Source organism: Capsicum annuum, chromosome 11 (assembly GCF_002878395.1).
Source record: "Capsicum annuum cultivar UCD-10X-F1 chromosome 11, UCD10Xv1.1, whole genome shotgun sequence".
NCBI lineage: Eukaryota > Viridiplantae > Streptophyta > Magnoliopsida > Solanales > Solanaceae > Capsicum > Capsicum annuum.
In genome coordinates this window covers 228,998,428-229,017,309 of record NC_061121.1, presented here as the reverse complement: position 1 = coordinate 229,017,309, position 18,882 = coordinate 228,998,428, and the positions used below count along the sequence as shown (strand labels likewise).

The following is an 18,882-nucleotide window of genomic DNA, read 5'->3' as shown; positions in this document are numbered from 1 at the left end:
CACGAGTAATCCACCATAGCTAGATTTATAACACGATCAGTGAGATATTAGTAGTATCATACTACACTCTTTCATAGGTGGTGGTTTGATTTCTAGGCAAACTTCCTGATTGTTGAACACATTAACCTCATACTCCAAATCTATTATTCTTTTTGGGATGAAGGGGACTTAGATGAAAGAAGTTTGAACCCCTATTGATTGTTTGAACCCTATCATTCACCAGAAAATCACATTGTCTATACAAATTCTTTTTTCTTTATTGCATATATAGAAGACATCGAGGTGAAAATCCTATCTCCGCAACTGCTGATAACATAGTACCAAACTACCAATGGAAGCTACATTAATATATGATGACACTAAACCAACATGACACTAAGATGACAGCTTAGTAAATTACTCATGTCTCTGCATTTCTGTCTCTGCAAAGTTGCTCCACTCTTGCGCATAACATTGAGAACTTCAACATGATTTGTCAAGTCTTATGCACCAACAACTCTAACGCCACGAACAGAAACTGTTCCTGACAAAAGGCAAAAATAATCAAAGAAAGATAAAAGTTTCAAAGACTGGGACATATGCTTAAGACTTTACCAATTACCACTCAAAAGAATAGACGGAAACTCAACGAGCATGATTTGATATGCATACAAAGCCAAGCAAAACGTTGGAGAGGACGACCCACCTTGCTAAAACAAACATGCCAATGAACTGGCCAGACGAGCTAGCAAGATGCATTCAAATTCACTTTCAGACAATAGTCTTTTCGTGGTTGTATTAACCAGACATTATACAAAGTTTTTGCTCACTTGTTCCTATATTCAGGAAATCAACTTGGTTTATAAAATGTTACACGAGAGAGATGTGTTAGATCTAAAGCGACGATATAACTAGCAGTGGATAAGGTATAAGAACCGCTCCACGTGCTATGCAGAATATACAAAGAAACAAGTTTTGACCCTAGTGACACATTTTAAAGTCATGGGGATTTAGACCCAAAGAGCAGTATTACTAGTGAACAAGGCTACTTACATATGTTATAAGAAGTGTTTTGCATGTAAACTTGGACTGGACAATGGTAGGACAAGTCTCAATGAAGATATATGTTTAGTACTAAAGAGAGTGTATGAAACACACAACTTTCATTTTAATAAAACAAGATAAGGAAACGAATCGTGGACCCTAATAACGTGTTTTAAAGTCATGTACACTCATAACCAAAGCTAACAATACTAGCAGTGAATTGGACTGTTACAACAACAACATCATACCCAGTGTATTCCCACATAGTGGGGTCTGGGGAGGGTAATGTGTACGCAGACCATACCACTACCTCAAATGAAGTAGAGAGGTTGTTTCCGATAGACCCCCGGCTCAAGACAGATAACAGTATAACGAACACAAAATACAAAAGCACACAACAAAATGGGATAACACACTGCTAGCTAATATAGGAAACAAGACTGGATTGGACTGTTACAGTATTTGATTAACTATCTTCCTTAGAGGTTCTATTTGGTGTTTTCTTAGAGGTGGCAGGTTGCTTTTTCTGGTGAAGGTAAAAGGAGAAAAAGAAGCTACAACATGAAAATTCATCTAGTAATTGTCCGTAAGGGCAGTAATTGTTTGCAAGGGCAACATAGTCCCTTTTTTTGTGTGGGTGAAATTGGTAATTTTGTACATTTCATAGATCAGTACTTGAAGAGTACTGAAATCCTATTTACAAGGGAGCTTCCAAAATAAGGCTATAATCCTATGTCTGTAGTGGGTCACAAAGTCGTCATTAGTTATTACAACAACAACAATAAATGCAGTGTAAACCTGATTAGTTATTAGTTAACTTAAAATAAAGCACATTTCAGTATCTTATTTTTCTACAAAGAGAAGCCTTACCAAAAGCTGTCATGTCCATCTGCTATCTTCCAAGGTAAATGTCCATTACGTGTATATGGCAAGTTCTGAGAAGCTTCGCAGGACCTATTCTTATCCAATGAAAAGATCAACCCTTCCTTGATTTACTTTTTATCCTGTTCATCAAATATTCACCCAACCTAGCGCCAACCTCCACTATTCTCGTTTCAGGTTTTAACTCAGCTCTAGTTATTTCCTCCAAGATATTCCCTATCTTTTCAGCAGCATCCCATTCCAAGATCCTGGATACAATTTCTTCCCATGTATCTGTATGTAGGGGTTCTCCATGCTTCAAAATACTCCCCGCTACTCCACAAGCTTCCTCAATTTTACCTAGGTTACAGAAACCTTTCACAACCGCATGAACCACAGAAAAATGCGGAGAGAAGCCTTTCGACATCATTTCCACCATGTAACTCCTAGCCTCATCGTACATTCCCTGGTTGCTTAGACCCCCAACTAATGTCCTATAAGAGACCAAATTGGGAAGACATCCATTTGATGGCATGTCCTCGAGGATTTTACAGGCATCAGCAGCACGACCTTCTCGACAGAACCCCAGAATAACTGTATTGTAATGGACAATGTCAGGATTGCAACCCTTTACTTTCATTCTACAAAGAAGCTTGTAAGCCTCCTTAAATTTCTTTTTCCGACACAAGCTGTTTAATAGAGTGCTATAACTTAAAGCATCAGGAACAAAGCCTTTATTCAGCATGTCCTCCAACAAGTCAACAGCTGTATTCACTTGACTTTTTCGACACAAACCCTGCATCAGAATCCTATATGACTCTATATTAGGACTGATTTCTCTCTTAAACATTTGATTAAATAGCGTGTAAGCAATACTTAAATCATCATTCAAACAGAAAGCCCGCATTAGAATGTTGTAGGACTCAGTGTTCGCCAAAACTCCATATGTATGTGCAGATCTAAAGAGATCAAATGCTGGGCGAAGAAAGTTTCGGTGAGTAACGAGAATTTCAAGAATAAGGTTGAGATGCTTCGGAAGGGGCTTCATATTGAATTCTAGGATAGTATAAAAAGTTTTAAGTGCTCTGTCAGGTAGGCCAGCATCACCATAGACTTGGATGATGTGAGAAAAGAGAGATGGGCGGACGGAATAATGCTGTGACTTGAGGGAAGAGAGGATCGACTGCATGAGGGAGAACTGGCGGGAACGGCCAAGCTTAAGGATGAGGGTGTGGAAAGTAGCATAAGAGTGCTGGAAATTGGGTTCTCGTGAGGCTAAATCAAAAATTTCTTTAGCAAGGAGTGGATCTGATTGGGAGGCAATAAGCTTCTGGACTCGAGCTGGAGAGCCAATAGACGGTCTCTGGTTCTTGTTCCGTTTATGTTCTTCATCAGCTTGTCTTCGTTCTCTATCTTGCTCTGACTGTTGTGTATGACAATGACATTTAAGATTGTACCAGGTAGACGGTGGCTCGGCCTTTGATAGCCAAGTGGAAGAACACATGACAATAGACAAGAGATCCTTGGAGCTGAAGTGAAGTGAAAGCATCCTCATCTTTTTCGATCATCACGCTCTTACTTCTTCACTTACTACTAGCCTTGATAGCCACTTCATTGTGTTTATACTTTCACGCAGTGGTGCTCCAGAAAGCAAATCAGCTTTGCATTTGCAGTATTCAAACAAGACCACCTAGTGAGCTAGAGACAACAAAAAATTACACCATGATAAGAGACATAGACGAATAACCATAACAACAATAATCAGTAAAGTTGAACTCAAAAACTCATATGAAACAGAATACAACTAGAACTAAGCTTGAAAAATCATGTTTGAGTAACCCAATATGTTAAGAAATATCAAGAAACTCAGAACCCAGAATTTATCCCTCGAAACATCAGAGTTTCCATCACTTGCTTACAACTTTAGCTCCAATAGGAGAGGTAGGCTTACTCAAAAGAGCCTCAGACTCAAAGTATCATTTAAAGAGATAACTTTTCATAATGCTAAGGGAATCTTCCTACAGATAAGAGCAGAATTTTCCTCTCTGAAACATATTTTCACTCATAACAGCATGCATACATGGGAGACTCTATTGCTCTGCAGATTAATCAAAGCCTAAACTTTCCGGGATGACTACCCTGACTTCCCACATGAAAATTTCTCTTTTTTAAGACCAACCATGTTTGCATTTGCACATTTTTTATTATCACATATGATACTCATACAGCAATGAGAGAGCTTAAGCGAAAATGGAGTAACAATGATATAGTTGGAATTTTGAAGAGGAAGAATCAAGGTGGCCCAGTACAAAATTAGAAGTGATGAATGCCTAGAAGGAAAAGGAACACGAGCTAATTATATTTATTGCTTCCTCCAATCTTTCATCCGATTGCTCCGTTACAGCTTGACTCTATTCAGAAGTTGCACTAACCTTCTAATTGTTTTTCATTGTCTAACTAGTAGAATGAGCTGAGCTTGTAAATCAACCCCTCAAATTTAATTACCTTTTAGAAAGAGGGCGATAAGGATATTGATGCACAAAAAGTTGGGAGACTACATTATAAAAAAGAGGATGGTAAGGACATTGATACCCAGAGAGTTAGGAGTATTATTTTTCAATCAATCTTTTGAATGTGGAAGGGGAGCCTTGGAGTAACTGGTAAAGTTGCTGCCATGTGACCAGGAGGTCATGGGTTCAAGCCTTGGAAACAGCCTCTGGCAAAAATGCAAGGTAAGGCTGCGTACGATACACCCTTGTGGTGGGGCCCTTCCCCGAACACCGCGCATAGCGGTAGCTTTAGTGCACCGGGCTGCCCTTTTAATCTTTTGAATGTGATAGGATGATACAAGAACAACTTTCAACAACAGCTACAACTTCTACGCCTCAATCCTAAGCTAGAAGCTAGGGATTTATACTAGAGTGACTTCAAAAATAGAAGAAAAAAAGGACAAACGTGAAAGTTATTTACTCTTGTTGTTGTTATTTGCTTTGCCTTCTTTTCTCTAAGGAAATGATTGTAGTTCAAAACTCTTACTTATCTTTATCTTACTTACGACTGATGTACCCCGCATCCAAATGTTTTATTAATTAGTTATTGCATTCTAAAGGGGAAGTAATGTGTTAATTGCTCAAATATCAACTGCAGATATGACCATCCAGGAAAAACACAAAATTTACACCACAGCGTAGAGTTCAATTTGCATATATCAAAGAGCAACAAAATAGAAATTCAAATGCCCACACACACTTCCTTAACATTTTTACAAAAAAACTAGGTGGACTGCCTCTAACGCTGAAGTAAACATTTTGTCAAACACTGAAAGTCTCAACAAACTCAAGAATAAATAAAACTGAGATTCCAAGAAATGAGGAAGAAATCCCGAAATTCGATCTATGTTTATGTTTCTATCGATACCAGCCGCTTCTCGTTTTTTGATTGAACAAAAGAAGGTCTTCTAGGAATACAGGTAAGATAATCAAAGAAGAGAAAACATGTTATCGATATAGGAATCGGTATCTGATGAATTCAATGGTTCCACCTTTCATCAAAGATTAAAACTTCAATACCAATTGGGCATCTTTATTGACTCTCTTCCTAAGCCTATCCAAACTCCCAAGTAAACATTTTGTCAAGCACCTAACATGCATGTCTTAGTTAAGATCCAAATCCACCATCATCGAAGATTGAAACTTTAAGACCCATCTTTGTTGCCCAAGCCTGCATGAACTTAAAGTAAACATTTTATCTAACACCTAAACATGAACGTAAAAGAACCAAATTCATTCAGATTGTGGCCTAGTGATCAATGAAGTGGTTGAGCACCGTAAGGTCTCAAATCCTAGCAGAGACAAAACACTAGGCTATTTCATCTCATATGTTCTAGCCTTGATTGATAGAGTTACCTGGTACATGTGTCTAGTGGGAGGTATCAGCCATCCCGTGAATTTGTCGAGGTGCGGCCAAGCTGGCTCAGACACCACAATTATCAAAAGAATACGTAAAGAACCAAATTCATTTTCGTGAAAGATTAAAACTTTAGACCAATTAGGCATCTTTTTTCATTCTTTGCCTAAGCCCATCTGAACTCTCAAGTAAATATTTTGTCAAGCACCTAACATGCATATTCTGTCAGACCCAAATCCACCTTTCATCAAAGATTAAAGCTTTAGAAATTAGGCATCTTTGTTCACTCTTTACCTAAGCCTGATTGAACTCTCAAGTAAACATTTTATCAAACACCTAACGTGCATGTTTCACTTAAGACTCAAATCCACCTTTCATCAAAGATTAGAACTTTTAGACCATTTGGGCATCTTTGTTACCTAAGCCTGTCTAAACTCTGAAGTAAACATTTTGTCTAACACCTAAACATGAATGCATCAATAAAGAACCAAATTCATGTTGTAGCCTAGTGGTCAATGAAGTGGTTTGAGCACCATGAGGTCTTAGATTCAAATCCCAACTTAACACTAGATGATATCTTTCAATCCGTTCTAGCCTTGGTAGACAGAGTTACCTGATACCTACTGCTGGTGGGAGGTGATAGATATGTGATTTCTCCCTATATGTTCTAGTCTTGGTGGACAGAGTTACTTGCTGTCTGTCGCTGGTGGAAGGTGACAGGTATCTTGGTAAATAGTTGAGATGCGCCCATACACCAAAGTTATCAAATATTAAATAAAGAACCAAATCCGTTTTCATTAAAGATTAAAAACTTTAGATCAATGAACATTTTGTTCACTCTTTGCCTAAGCTTGTTTGAATTCTCAAGTGAACATTTTGCCAAACACCTAACATGCATGTTTTAATTAGACCCAAATACACCTTTCATCACAGATTAAAACTTTAAGACCAATTGCACATCTTTGTTGCCTAAGCCTATCTCCCCCCCACCCCCACCCCCACTCCACCCCACACCCCCACACCCTTCTTCCAAACATGTATTAATATAAAGAACCAAATCCATTTTCATCAAAGATTAAAACTTTAGGCAAATTGGGCATCTTTGTTGCCTAAGCCTGTCCCCCCCACCCCCACCCGCACCCAACCCCCTTCTTCCAAACATGTATTAATATAAAGAACCAAATCCATTTTCATCAAAGATTAAAACTTTACACAAATTGGGCATCTTTGTTGACTAAGCCTATGCATATACACAATATCTTTAAGGTAAAAGCTTACCAGGAAGAAGGAGAAGTGAAAAGTATTTATTACAAAATTGATGATAGAGGATTCCAACAAATTTTGAACTTTAATATACCTAAATTGACACCCCCTTTTGTTTTCTTCATATGATTATTCACTTTGTCCCAAGTGATAGGTACACTCTCTTGATTATTGGCAGTTAATTACTTAACTTTTTAAGTTTAATTTGATTGAATAACTTAGTTTTAATTTTACTGATTTTTGTTTTAATAAAATAAAACATTTATAACTCATTTCCTTAGGAACCCTACAAGGTTGTGGATGGGTCGGTTTGATTTTAAAAGTTATTGATTTGATTTATTGATTATCAGTTTAATTTGGTGATTAAAATTTCACCAAAAAAATATCATTAAGTCATAAGTATGTTTATACTAGAAAAGAAAAAACGGACAAAATTAGTCCAGCTAAAGCCACCATCTTTAGTTCTCCGTTTAGCTATGAAAATAATAATTTTTTTAGAGTTGAAGTTAGTGTTGGTGTTGGGTTTGGCCATGAATATAAATTGAAGTTGTTTTTAAAATTTTATGAGAGAAATAAGAGTGAAAAAAAGTGAAATAATTATTATGATCAAATACTATTATTTTCACTTTTTTTCACTAAAATAAAATATTGTTAGGATGTTTTATGCTTTGAAAGGTAAAACTATAATTTAATATCATTTACTGAATATTTGATACAAGTAAATTTGTAGGTGAGTTAAGATCATGCGTCGCTTTATTAATAGTTAAATTACTAATTGTTTAGAGCAGCAAACAATGCTAGAAAGAGAAGTAACAAGCAAGTGAAGCAAACGAGTTAAGGAGGCCCCGAGGTTGTTCACGAGATCTATCGAGGGTTGAAATAGTGTCATCACCCAGGCTAGAGCTATCCGTCACCAAATATTAATCTATTCAGATAAATAAAAGTTTAATGATCAAGTAATTACTGTTATATTTATTGAGAGAACGGGGGAGAGGAAGGTACATTTACAATAGAGCAAAATTGACTATTTATAGCTCACCAATATGGGCAACTAGCTAATGGTGTTTCAACGATAAAGCTCTAAAGGACCTTATCATATATCCGATCTACTAGTAGACTGGTTAATATTTTCTTGAGGCCCTTCTTTACAAGGGCTCGTCCCCGCTTCTTGACAGTCTAACATACCTGTCTTCACTTTATCATTTTGTGTCATGTCATCGAGGGTGATGAGTGGAAGTGTCACTACTCCTTGGATATCCTTGCCTTGACTTTTTCGAGAGCGTTTTCCCGTGGTCACGGTATTCATCGTGGTGCTCATGCGTTCGAGTCACTTACCCAAATCCATCTGCGTGCCCCAATACTAATTTTACCCTATACAAATTACTAATCGATTCACCTTTAAAACAGATGGTCAAATTGCAAACCAACTAAGAACTCGATCATTAATTTAATAACTCAATTATCAATTCAAGTCATCGATTAATTTGCATTGCCCTAAACATACTGGGGGCAAATTTATCATTGTTATCATTTTTTGGGGCCAAATTACCATCACTGTCATACTTTGAAGTCAAATTTATCCTTTTTATTTGTGTCATTTTTTGTAGCCCGAGTCGGATTGGATATATTAGATTAAAGAAAAAATTTGGCTATCAAGCCTCTTCAAGTTTTCAATTAGCAAAATGACCTGCTGAGAAAATTTGGCTATTAAGCCTCTTCAAGTTTCCAATTAGGAGAATGACCTACTTCTATTTTCTCATCTGTCGGATTGATAATCAATCTATCCATATATATGTCAGATCAATAATCGATCTGTTCATATATATAGGTCAGATCGATAATCGATCTGTCGGATTGATAATCGATCTGTCTATATATCAGTCTGATAGAAAATAGATCTGTCTCAAAAATAGTTTATTTTCCTAAAAGAAAAAAACTTACAGTCTATTTAATTAAAATGAAAACTTGAAAAGGCCATTTAACAAAAGATCCCTAGATTAAAGTGTGTTTTATTTATTTTTTAAATGAAACATTTAACGTTGATTTGTAATTTTCTATTTAAGAAAGGATATATGTGAAAAGTTTTTTTAACAATGAAGAAAAATTTGATCCAAAAATACAATATCGAAGATAAATTTGGTCTTAAAATATGATAAATTTGTTCTTTTACTATTCTTTATCTTAGATTGTTTTATTTTGAGTCGGAGTGTATTGGAAACAGCGTCTCTATCCCACATTTGAGGTAGTCATATAAACTGCGTACACTTACCCTCTACAAACCCCACTTGATGGGGATATACTGGATATAAATTGTTGTATATTTAGATAATTTTTTTAAGTAGAAAAATAAATTTAAATTTAAACCTAAAATATGACAACAAACATAAATTTAACCCTAAATATAACACAATGATTTATTTAGTCAAGGTTTCAAAGAGGGATAAATTTGTCTTTTTCCCTAGACTAAAATCATGTTGTAGGTGAACACAATTCATGGCGGGAAAAGAAACCTAAAACCCCCAAAATCTCACACACTATTCACCCCCAAAACACACACAAAGAGCGTGAAAAAATGGGAGAAATAGAGAAGAACAACAAAGACAAGGAGATAGAGAAGGAGAAAGCAGGAGGAACAACAGTGCAAATAGAGCAAGAAGGCCTACCAAAGGCAATAATAAGGAGGCTAGTCAAGGATAAGCTATCACAGTTATCAACTGATAGTGATATATCTCTTCTCAAGGATTCCCTCACTGCTTTCTCTGAAAGTGCCCGAATTTTCATTCATTACCTTTCTGCAACGTAAGCTATGAGCATTCAATTCTTGAGGAATTCCCTGTGTTAATGGTTTTTGTTAGTTTTTGATTAATTAGAGATTTTGGGTGTTCTTTTTTGAGTTTCTTTCGAGATGGGATTATAATGGGTTTTGTTAATTTTTGATAAATTAAAGGTTTTGGGTGTTCTTTTTTGAGTTTTTCTGATCTGGGATTTAATAGATATTCTTAATTTTTGATAAATTAGAGATTTTGGGTGGTTCTTTTATGATTTTTTTCTGATCTGGGACTATAAGTTTTTGATAAATTAGATATTTTGGGTGTTCTTTTTTGAGTTCTTCTGATATGGGATTTAATTGATTTTCTTAATTTTTGATAAAGTAGAGATTTTGGGTGTTCTTTTTTGAGTTTTTCTGATATGGGATTTGATTGATTTTATTATTTTTTGATAAAGTAGAGATTTTCTGGGATTGGGTTTTGTTTATTTTTTCTTATTTCTTAGAAATTCTTGGAAAATGATGAAAAAGGTAGATATTTTGGTTGTGCTTTTTTTTTTTTTTTTGAATTTTGTTATATGGGATTCTGGATGAAGTGGAGGCTTTAGTCGGGAGTCTTGTTTGATAGAAAGGTACCATCAAAACTTAAAAGGGTAAGTTCTATGGAATGGTGGTTAGACCGGTTTTGTTGTATGGGGCAGAGTTTTCCAGTCAAGAACTCCCATGTTCATAAGGAATAAGGATATTAAGATGGATGTGTTGGCATACTAGAAGTGATGGGATTAGGAACGAGGATGTTCGGCCAAAGTGGGAGTGGCCTCTGTGGTGAATAAGATGAGGGAAGGGAGGCTGAGATGGTTTGGAGATGTCCAAACACTCCAGTGAGGAGGTGTGAGAGGCAGAGGTAGGGTGAGGAAGTATTAGGAAGAGGTGATTAAACAAGGTATGACGCATCTTCAGCTTACCAAGGACATGACTTTAGATAGGAGGGTGTGGAGGTTGCGGATATTGGTAGTTGAGTGTTGTCTTGGTATTAGCCTATTCTTCTAGTCTTTAGCTTGGTGTTTGTATGGAGCACCATGTCTATCATAGGATTAGCCTACTCATGCAGTCTTTGGCTTTTGGTACATATATGTTATCATCTGTTGTTTTCTAGGTTTAAGTGGTCTTTCCTTGCTAGATGCTACGGTTCTTTTGAAATATGCCTTGCAGTGTTTTCATATTGGTTGTCGTGTTTTTTTAACGGCCATTTTTCCTTCTCATTACTACTTTAATTTGCTTTTCTTGAGTCGAGGATCTTTCAGAAACAACCACCCTACCTCCAAGAGGTGGAGGTAAGGTTAGCGTACCCTTTGCCCTTCCCAGACCCCAATTTGTGGGTTCTTACCGGATATGTTGTTGTTGTTGTTTGTGATCTGGGATTCCTAATGAGTTTTGTTATTTTTTTGTTCTTTTACTGATTGACTATGAAGTTATTGATTAATTATGGGTTCAGCCCTAAAAATTGAAAGTTACATGTCATAACGTCACGTTGTTTGTTTGCTGAAAGAGTATTGGGAAATTTGTGAAGTTTATGAACCTGGGATTTAAAGGGTCATGTGTATTTTAGGTATTTCTTTTACTGATTGTTAGTTAAGCTTCGGGTGATTAGTAGGATGAACAAAGTGATATATTGCTGGTCTAAACAAATTTTGAGGTGAGCTGGTTAATTTATTGGTCGATGCAGAACATAACAAGCTACGTTTTTGGAAAAAAAGTTGAAGAACAAGTTGGATTAGATACCAGTGATAATTGTTATTTGTTTTTCACTTCATTGAGAGAGCTCATTTGCAAAGTGCAATTGCAGTGCTAATGACATATGCAAGGAGTCTAAGAGGCAAATAATAAATGCCGAGGATGTTTTCAAGGCCCTTGAAGATATTGAGTTTCCAGAGTTCATCGAGCCTCTCAAAGCTTCTCTCGAGGGTCAGTTTCTTTTCACTATTCTAAAATTCTTTGAGAACTCCGTATTTTTTCTCATGAAGCTGAACTCTTTCCATCGTTGGCTACATACATACTCCTTTCATTCACAGATGCATACAATCACTTGTCAACTTTGGGATTAGATTTCTAGATTGTTGTGTCTATTTGTTTTTTCTATACTACTTTCAGAATTAAGAGAGCAAATGCTACTAAAATGAATAATATCTGAATTTGCAAAATCGAGTGTTGATTATTAATAGTTATTGTTTTCTTTTATCTGATTGCTCTTATTCATTTAATTACTTGAAAGCATCAACAGTATCTTTCTACTAAACGTAAGTTATATCATTATTAAACTAAATCTGTGTGGGGTGGGCGTACAGAAGATGATTATTTACTTCCCTTTGCTACATAAACATTTCCATTGAGCCATGACTAACTATAATTGGCAGGTTACATAGCGTGGTAAGGTGTATGATGCTTGATAGCTTATATAGGTCAATGGTTTTGGCATACTTATACTAGTGGCATGAAAGTTCTTTGCTCTTCATTGTTTTGCTAAAACCAAAGGAATGTTCTGGCCATATCAAATTGGAGGATTGCACTTGTTGTGGTCTCTTGAATAATAAGGGATGTGTTGTTGAAACTTCAATGTTATTTTAGCAACACAGAAGAAGCTAGAGTACAACATATGGGGTGGAATGTTGGCTGCTTAAGAACTCGCATGTCCAGAAGATGAGGATGCTTAGGTGGATGTGTGGATAGATGGGGAGGATAAGAGTAGGAATGAGGACATACGGGACAAGGTAGGAGTGGTCTCAATGGTGGACAAAATGAGGAAAGTGAGACTGAGATGGTTGGGGCACGAGGAGGTGATGTGAAGAGGCCCCGGCAATTGGTGAGGTGGTGCAAGAGGTTGGCGATGGTGGGTTCGAGGAAGGGTAGCGGTAGGCTAAAGAAGTATTAAGGAGAGGTGATTAGACATGACGTGTCACATCTTTAGCTCGCCGAGGACATGATCCTAGATAGAAGGATTTGGAGGTTGTGGATTAGAGTAGAAGGTTAGTAGTTAGTCAAACGTTCTTCCACTGTCTTGCGGGTTCGGCTTGGGGTAGTTTGGCACCCTGTACCTTTTTCTCCTGATTACCGGCAGTATTAGCAGTTTTCACATAGTTCCCTAGCTTATGATTATGCCGATTGTGTCATGTGTTTTGTACTTTTGGTTATCACATTACTTTGATGTTGTTACTCTGCCCTTTTCCTGTATGCTATGTGATGCTTCCTCGATGCCGTTATATTTCTTTACAAATGTATGTTCTTTTATGCTGTCCTGTAAATAGATACTTCACTAGTCAAAAGTGCAGATCTATACCAGTTGCCGATAGTTAATAGCTTGTAGCTTTATTGTTGCTTTTGGTTATTTTTATAGGATCTAATTCTAGAGTCCAATGAGTTAGCTGTACTTAATGCCCATTTTGTCAATATAGTTTTCAGTTTAACCAAAAATAAAAGATAAAAAGAAGCAACTACGCCCCATCTGTTGTATTAGGCATAGAGCTTTGAAGGATCTGACTAATTGGTGAGGATTATGGTCAGAGATCTTTTTAGCTGTATAAAAGGAGCAGATGTGTGTCAATTCACCAGGTCTAATGCCAATACAAGAGGTGGTTAATGCAGTGTTATCAATGGCGAGCGCCATGTCATGTGTTGGAGGTGGTTAATGCATTTTCTTGACTCTAGAAATATGCTTCTTTTTGTTCTCAAAACAAGTTCCATTTCTCACACTCCGGAAAGGTTGTTAATTATCATCTGTCTCCTGGCTAATTATCCTGGAACAGATGTGAAACCATGTGTTGCATATTTTGGTTAGTCTTGTTGTACTCTACAAAAGCTCAAAACAACAGGAGCCGAAATTAGTAAATAAATGCTCACATTTTAAATGTTGGGTGTAGTAGTTCAAGAGTTGCCAGGCACACTAGCTCTCTTTACCCCAGACAAGTTTGAGCAAATTAGCGCTTATTGAGCTTTCTTGAATCACTAATCTCTTTATCGGTGTTAACACCAAAAAAAAAAGGGCAGCCCAGTGCACTAAAGCTTCCGCTATGTGCAGGGTCCAGGGAATGGCCCCACCACAAGTGTGTGTTGTATGCAGTCTTACTTTGCACTTCTGCCGGAGGCTGTTTCCAAGGCTTGAACCCGTGACCTCCTAGTCACATGACAACAACTTTACCAGTTACTCCAAGGCTCCCCTTCATCGGTGTTAACACCAAGTATAGAAAATTTATAACTTCAGTAGTGTGTCTGTCTCACTTACCTAGGACATGTAGAGAGTCTTAAAACCAATGTCCTGACTTTGAGTCGGAGGGAGTAATTATTTTGGACAGATGATTAAGTTTTAACATTTGAACTCTAGCTGCTTAGTTATTTCTCATTCCCTTCATATAAATTATAAGAAAAGACTTTCCAATTTCTTGTTCAACTACCAGTTACATGTATGTACTTAGTTTCTCATGAATTTTGAATTTATCCAATATTTCACATAATCAAAAATTCTTTGCGTTTTACCACGTTTGTGAGATACCTAATCATCACCTCAATAAAATCTCTTCTTCAACTTAAACTGAATCATTATAGCACGTTTGTGAGATACCTAATCATCACCTCAATAAAATCTCTTCTTCAACTTAAACTGAATCATTAGCTATATTGCTTGGACTCTTCAATAATGTCAATGGGTGCGTGTCGGATTCGCCAAGACTAGTGTATTTTTGGAGAATCCAACATGGTGCAGCATCGAAAGTGAAGAGTCTGCGCAACTTAGATCATTAGTATTTGTAATCCCGTCTTGTCTGGGATCATCTTTGATTCTAATTGATCTCTTCATTCGCGTTTCTCGTGATAATCATTTGCTTGTCATGTGTTCTACATTCTTCAATTGTCAAATTCAGATAACTCTGTGCAGTCTCATATGGTATATGAACACATGTTTTACTGCTAGATGATTGCTTTAACTGCCTTTAGTTATCTGATTCGAAACCCAGGCAATAGTTACCGTGGTGATGAAATGGGCTTACACCTATCTTTCCCTTATTTTCTTCTCTTTTTACAGGATTTAGAGAAAAGAAAAGGAAGTCATCGTCGTCGAAGTCCCCAGAATCTAACAAAAAGGCTAAGGTGAAAGAACCTGTGGAGAATGGGAAGGGTAAGATGAAAGAGCTACCCTCTGATAACGAAAATGAAGATGGACAAGCTGGAGAGGAAATCAATGAAGTCGAGGATAGTGCTGACGATTAAGGAGATTATTTCTTGCGTTGTTCATTCGACATTTTACTCATCCCTTGTTAACCCCTCAAAATATGTAATCTCATCTTGGATGTGAAGTTAACATACAGTTTGTAGAGTTATATTCTGGAGTAAAATGAATTTTTCTGGGAATATGTTACTCCTTTTTGTCCATCCTGTGTTTGATGCGCTTATTTATGTAATATATAGCGCGTTTCACTTCTGTTCAATATCATGCCTTAGTCCCAAACAAGTTAGAGATTGACTATATAAATCCTCATTGACCATATTTCACCAAATCGTTCGCAACAGGTCAATGATAGTGTTCAATTTTGAGCAACAAACATACTGTTTACCTTTGGAACAAGACAAAACATGTAAACTGCCACACTTCAAAAAACTTTGTTCTTCACTTTGCTGAAAATCAGGCAACAGTAGGAAATACGCTAGGACGTTACCACAACAAAATTAGAGAGAGGTACAACAAAACCCTGAGAAGTGTATCAACTGTATCCTTTAACACGAGTGAAGAGGATACATCAACAATTCCAAATAAAGAAACAACGATGCTGAAGTTTCTTATTAAACCTCACAAAATGTTTTCATCCAAGGTACATGACAGGAGGAAGAGCCAAAATTTGGTGTGCACGGCAGGAAAAATGGTTCTACACTAACGTTTAACAGATATTCAAAGTGTTGACAGCATACAAGAAGACCAGTTAAGGATGAATCCATCCACAAAATCATCAGAGCTTCACACACTTTTTCCAACTTAAGCATTCATTTATCTGTTTTTTCCTCCTCTTCCTCCTTCTGACCATATCGGCGCTTAAACTTTGCAACCTGGCCAATACTTTGAGCCATCTGACGCCTAGCTCTTATGTGATAAACCTTGCCTGTTTGGTGTATTTTGGTCATCATAACGTGCATCAACCTTCCACTTTGCGTCACGTAGGATATCCATTGCATTTGAGGGTGAATTCCTTTCTTCATTTTTTTTCCTGAAAATGAACCTACAATTCAATAGAAACATAATCTCCCTTGCACACTAATTCAAGTGATGTTACCAACCTTTTTTGGGATCACCTGAATTCTTTTATATGAGAACTCATTTTAGCTTTCATCAGAACAATATGAAGTATAAAGAGTTTTTATCACCATTTGCTAAATTAGATTCCTTCTCCACCCTACCCCCAAATAAACAACATCATAGCTATATGAGAGTTACTCTTTTGCGGATGAGACTCCTGGATATACGTCTACAAGCCTGTAAAGCCTTTTAATAAAGAAAATGAGATCGGAAACGATGAGTTGTTAAAGGAAAAAGAATAACAAATTCATTTTCCGTCAACTTTTGCTGCAAAGGCATTACACAAGGTGAATGGGCAAATTCTCTAATTGGACTGTATCATCTAGACTTCTGAAGAGAAACTTCGAAAAGCAAAATATTTTCATCCTGCCAATACCACTTCCATTTCTCCCTCTTCTAAATCCAAAAATAAACTCTTAAGTAGCAAAATAGAAACCTTGGGGAATGAAAGGAAAATGCAAAGGCATGATTTTTGCTTAAAAGAAGTCTAACAAAACAACAACATGAGAACATCAAGAGCATTTTCACAAGCTTATGCACATCTTTATTCTTGCACCTCGTTTCTTCAACAGACGATCATTTTTTTTTTCCTTTTTCTCTTTAAAACGATTACTATACCATTTGTTGCTTGCCAGGTTTTAGACCAATTGTAACCTCTTTATCTTAGTAAAGCTGTAACTTGTACCAAGAATAGCCGCCCTGATTCTGACTATTAAAAAGTGGAGGTAGCGGCCCTATGGCTGAGAACATCGCAACGCATAGGCTGTACAACAACAACAACAACATGCCTAATGAAATCTCACGAGTGGGGTCTGGGAGGATAGATTGTACACAGACCTTACCACTACCTCGTAAAAGTAGAGAGACTGTTTCTGGAGGACCCTCAGGCTCAAGTACAATCACAAAGCATATACAACAACAACAATAACACCAATAACATATCCAATGAAATCCCACTTGTGGAGTCTGGAAAGGATAGAGTGTACAGAGACCTTGATACTACCTTGTGCAAGCAGATGGACTGTTTTCAAAGGACCCTCACCCGAGTACAACCAGAACGCATAAACAACAAAAACAACCTACGCAGTAAAATCACACGAGCGGAGTGAAATCCCATTTGTCGGTTTTATGGTATCAGGATATAGTGTACCCAAACCTTACTACTACCTCGTGGAAGTAGAGAGGCTATTTTCCGGAGGATCCTTAGCTCAAATACAATCACAAAGCAAAGACAACAACAATAACATACCCAATGTAATCCCACGAGTCGAGTCTGAGGAGGATAGAGTGTACGCAGGCAGACCTTACTACTACCTCGTGCAAGTAGAGAGGCTATTTCCAGAGGATCCTTAGCTCAAATACAATCGCAAAGCACATACTACAACAACAACAAAAACAACAACATATCTAGTGAAATCCCACGAGTCGAGTCTGAGGAGGATAGAGTGTATGCAGGCAGACCTTATACTACCTCGTGTAAGTAGAGAGGCTATTTCCAGAGTATCCTTAGCTCAAATACAATCGCAAAGCACATACAACAACAACAACAACATACCCAATATAATCCGTGGAGTCTGGGGAGGATATAGTGTACGCAGACCTTATTACTAACTTGTGGAAGTAGATAAGTTACTTCCGGAGGATTCTTAGCTCAAATATAATCGGAAAGCATAGACAATAACAACAACAACAACAACAACAACGACGACGACGGCAACATATCCAGTGAAATCCCACTGGTGGAGTATGAAAAGGATATAGCGTACGTAGACCTTACTACTAACTCGTGGAAATAGAGAAGCTACTTCTGGAGGATCCTTAGCTCAAATATAGTCGGAAAGCATATACAACAACACATCTAGTGTAATCCCACATGTAGAGTCTGAAAAGGATAGTGTGTACACAGACCTTAATACTACCTCGTGCAAGCAGAGAGACTGTTTCCGGTCAGCTCAAGTACAATCAGAATCAGAAAGCACAGATAATAACAACATAACCAGTGAAATCCCACTCTATACCAAATAGGGAAAAAACAGTGTCGTAGAAATAGGGAGACAGTCTCCGAATTCATATACCAAATATGTATTTAGGGTTTATCGTCTATGAATTATGAGAAAAAGAAGGGAACTTACCAACCGGAAATCGCTGATGAACTCGCCGGAAAATTTGACTGAGATGTTCGGATCGCCGATGAGTTCGCTTACCGGCAGCAGGTCTAATTTATTGAAGGATTTTGTGGGCTTAAAGCCCAATCCATTTTGTGAACCAAGCCCAATCTTCCTTTTATTATCAAATAAATATGTATAAATAACATAAATACCAACCCTTGGAAATAATTACACTCTCTCCCACTTTTTTAATTACTTTACTTTCTCTCCCTATTAATATACATAACATAGCCGACATATACATAACATTCTGTGTATATATTGGGATTTTTGTAATAAACATTAGGGAGTTGTGATTTTTTGTAATAGTGAAAACATAAGTTGTGTATTTGTGTAAGTTTTAGTATTTATGGACAAACAACATAAATCTCGATAATTTGTAGCTTAATTATAGAAAATTTTGATATTTCACGTAATTACTGAAAATCTCGATTTTAGATTTGTCGAGATACATATTATCTCCCGATACATTCAACGAAGATATTGTTTTTCCGCTGTAAAGATACACAATTAGCTCCACATACTTTTTTTTTTTTTAATTTTGGGTTTGTCAATACATA

General features: G+C 37.0%; 3 protein-coding genes across 11 annotated transcripts; 1 reads left to right on the top strand and 2 right to left on the bottom strand.

The window, feature by feature from the left end:
• Positions 1 to 218: 218 nt before the first annotated feature.
• Positions 219 to 7,356, bottom strand: LOC107847623 (pentatricopeptide repeat-containing protein At4g01400, mitochondrial). 5 transcript variants are annotated; one of them, XM_016691994.2, is made up of 3 exons: positions 7,069 to 7,356; positions 1,894 to 3,582; positions 219 to 523 (listed from the first exon to the last, which is right to left on the bottom strand). In XM_016691994.2, exon 2 carries the CDS (start codon positions 3,437 to 3,439, stop codon positions 2,000 to 2,002), a length of 1,440 nt encoding a protein of 479 aa, XP_016547480.2. In that variant the 5' UTR covers positions 3,440 to 3,582; positions 7,069 to 7,356; the 3' UTR covers positions 219 to 523; positions 1,894 to 1,999. The 5 variants fall into 5 exon arrangements, with proteins under 5 accessions (XP_016547480.2, XP_016547481.2, XP_016547482.2 ...); XM_016691995.2 differs by having other exon boundaries at positions 219 to 517; XM_016691996.2 differs by having other exon boundaries at positions 7,148 to 7,356.
• A 2,150-nt stretch (positions 7,357 to 9,506) lies between these two features.
• Positions 9,507 to 15,217, top strand: LOC107847624 (DNA polymerase epsilon subunit 3). Its single transcript, XM_016691998.2, has 3 exons — positions 9,507 to 9,852; positions 11,667 to 11,785; positions 14,892 to 15,217. Exons 1-3 carry the CDS (start codon positions 9,626 to 9,628, stop codon positions 15,074 to 15,076), a joined length of 531 nt encoding a protein of 176 aa, XP_016547484.2. The 5' UTR covers positions 9,507 to 9,625; the 3' UTR covers positions 15,077 to 15,217.
• A 400-nt stretch (positions 15,218 to 15,617) lies between these two features.
• Positions 15,618 to 18,444, bottom strand: LOC107847625. Of its 5 annotated transcripts, none has more exons than XM_047399859.1 (3): positions 18,287 to 18,433; positions 17,404 to 17,532; positions 15,618 to 16,077 (listed from the first exon to the last, which is right to left on the bottom strand). In XM_047399859.1, exon 3 carries the CDS (start codon positions 16,055 to 16,057, stop codon positions 15,845 to 15,847), a length of 213 nt encoding a protein of 70 aa, XP_047255815.1. In that variant the 5' UTR covers positions 16,058 to 16,077; positions 17,404 to 17,532; positions 18,287 to 18,433; the 3' UTR covers positions 15,618 to 15,844. The 5 variants fall into 5 exon arrangements, 4 of the variants coding, with proteins under 4 accessions (XP_047255815.1, XP_016547486.1, XP_047255816.1 ...); XM_016692000.2 differs by having other exon boundaries at positions 15,618 to 16,065; XM_047399860.1 differs by lacking the exon at positions 18,287 to 18,433 and adding an exon at positions 17,576 to 17,595 and having other exon boundaries at positions 15,618 to 16,065; positions 17,404 to 17,417.
• Positions 18,445 to 18,882: the final 438 nt, after the last annotated feature.

What these genes read in the sequence shown, in the direction of transcription:
- LOC107847623 (XM_016691994.2), bottom strand. Translation starts at nt 3,439, where the DNA reads ATGAGGATGCTTTCACTTCACTTCAGCTCCAAGGATCTCTTGTCTATT.
- LOC107847624 (XM_016691998.2), top strand. Translation starts at nt 9,626, where the DNA reads ATGGGAGAAATAGAGAAGAACAACAAAGACAAGGAGATAGAGAAGGAG. An exon ending in ATTCATTACCTTTCTGCAAC is followed by an intron (nt 9,853 to 11,666) that starts GTAAGCTATGAG and finishes GTGCAATTGCAG; the next exon opens with TGCTAATGACATATGCAAGG. An exon ending in TCTCAAAGCTTCTCTCGAGG is followed by an intron (nt 11,786 to 14,891) that starts GTCAGTTTCTTT and finishes CTCTTTTTACAG; the next exon opens with GATTTAGAGAAAAGAAAAGG.
- LOC107847625 (XM_016691999.2), bottom strand. Translation starts at nt 16,057, where the DNA reads ATGAAGAAAGGAATTCACCCTCAAATGCAATGGATATCCTACGTGACG.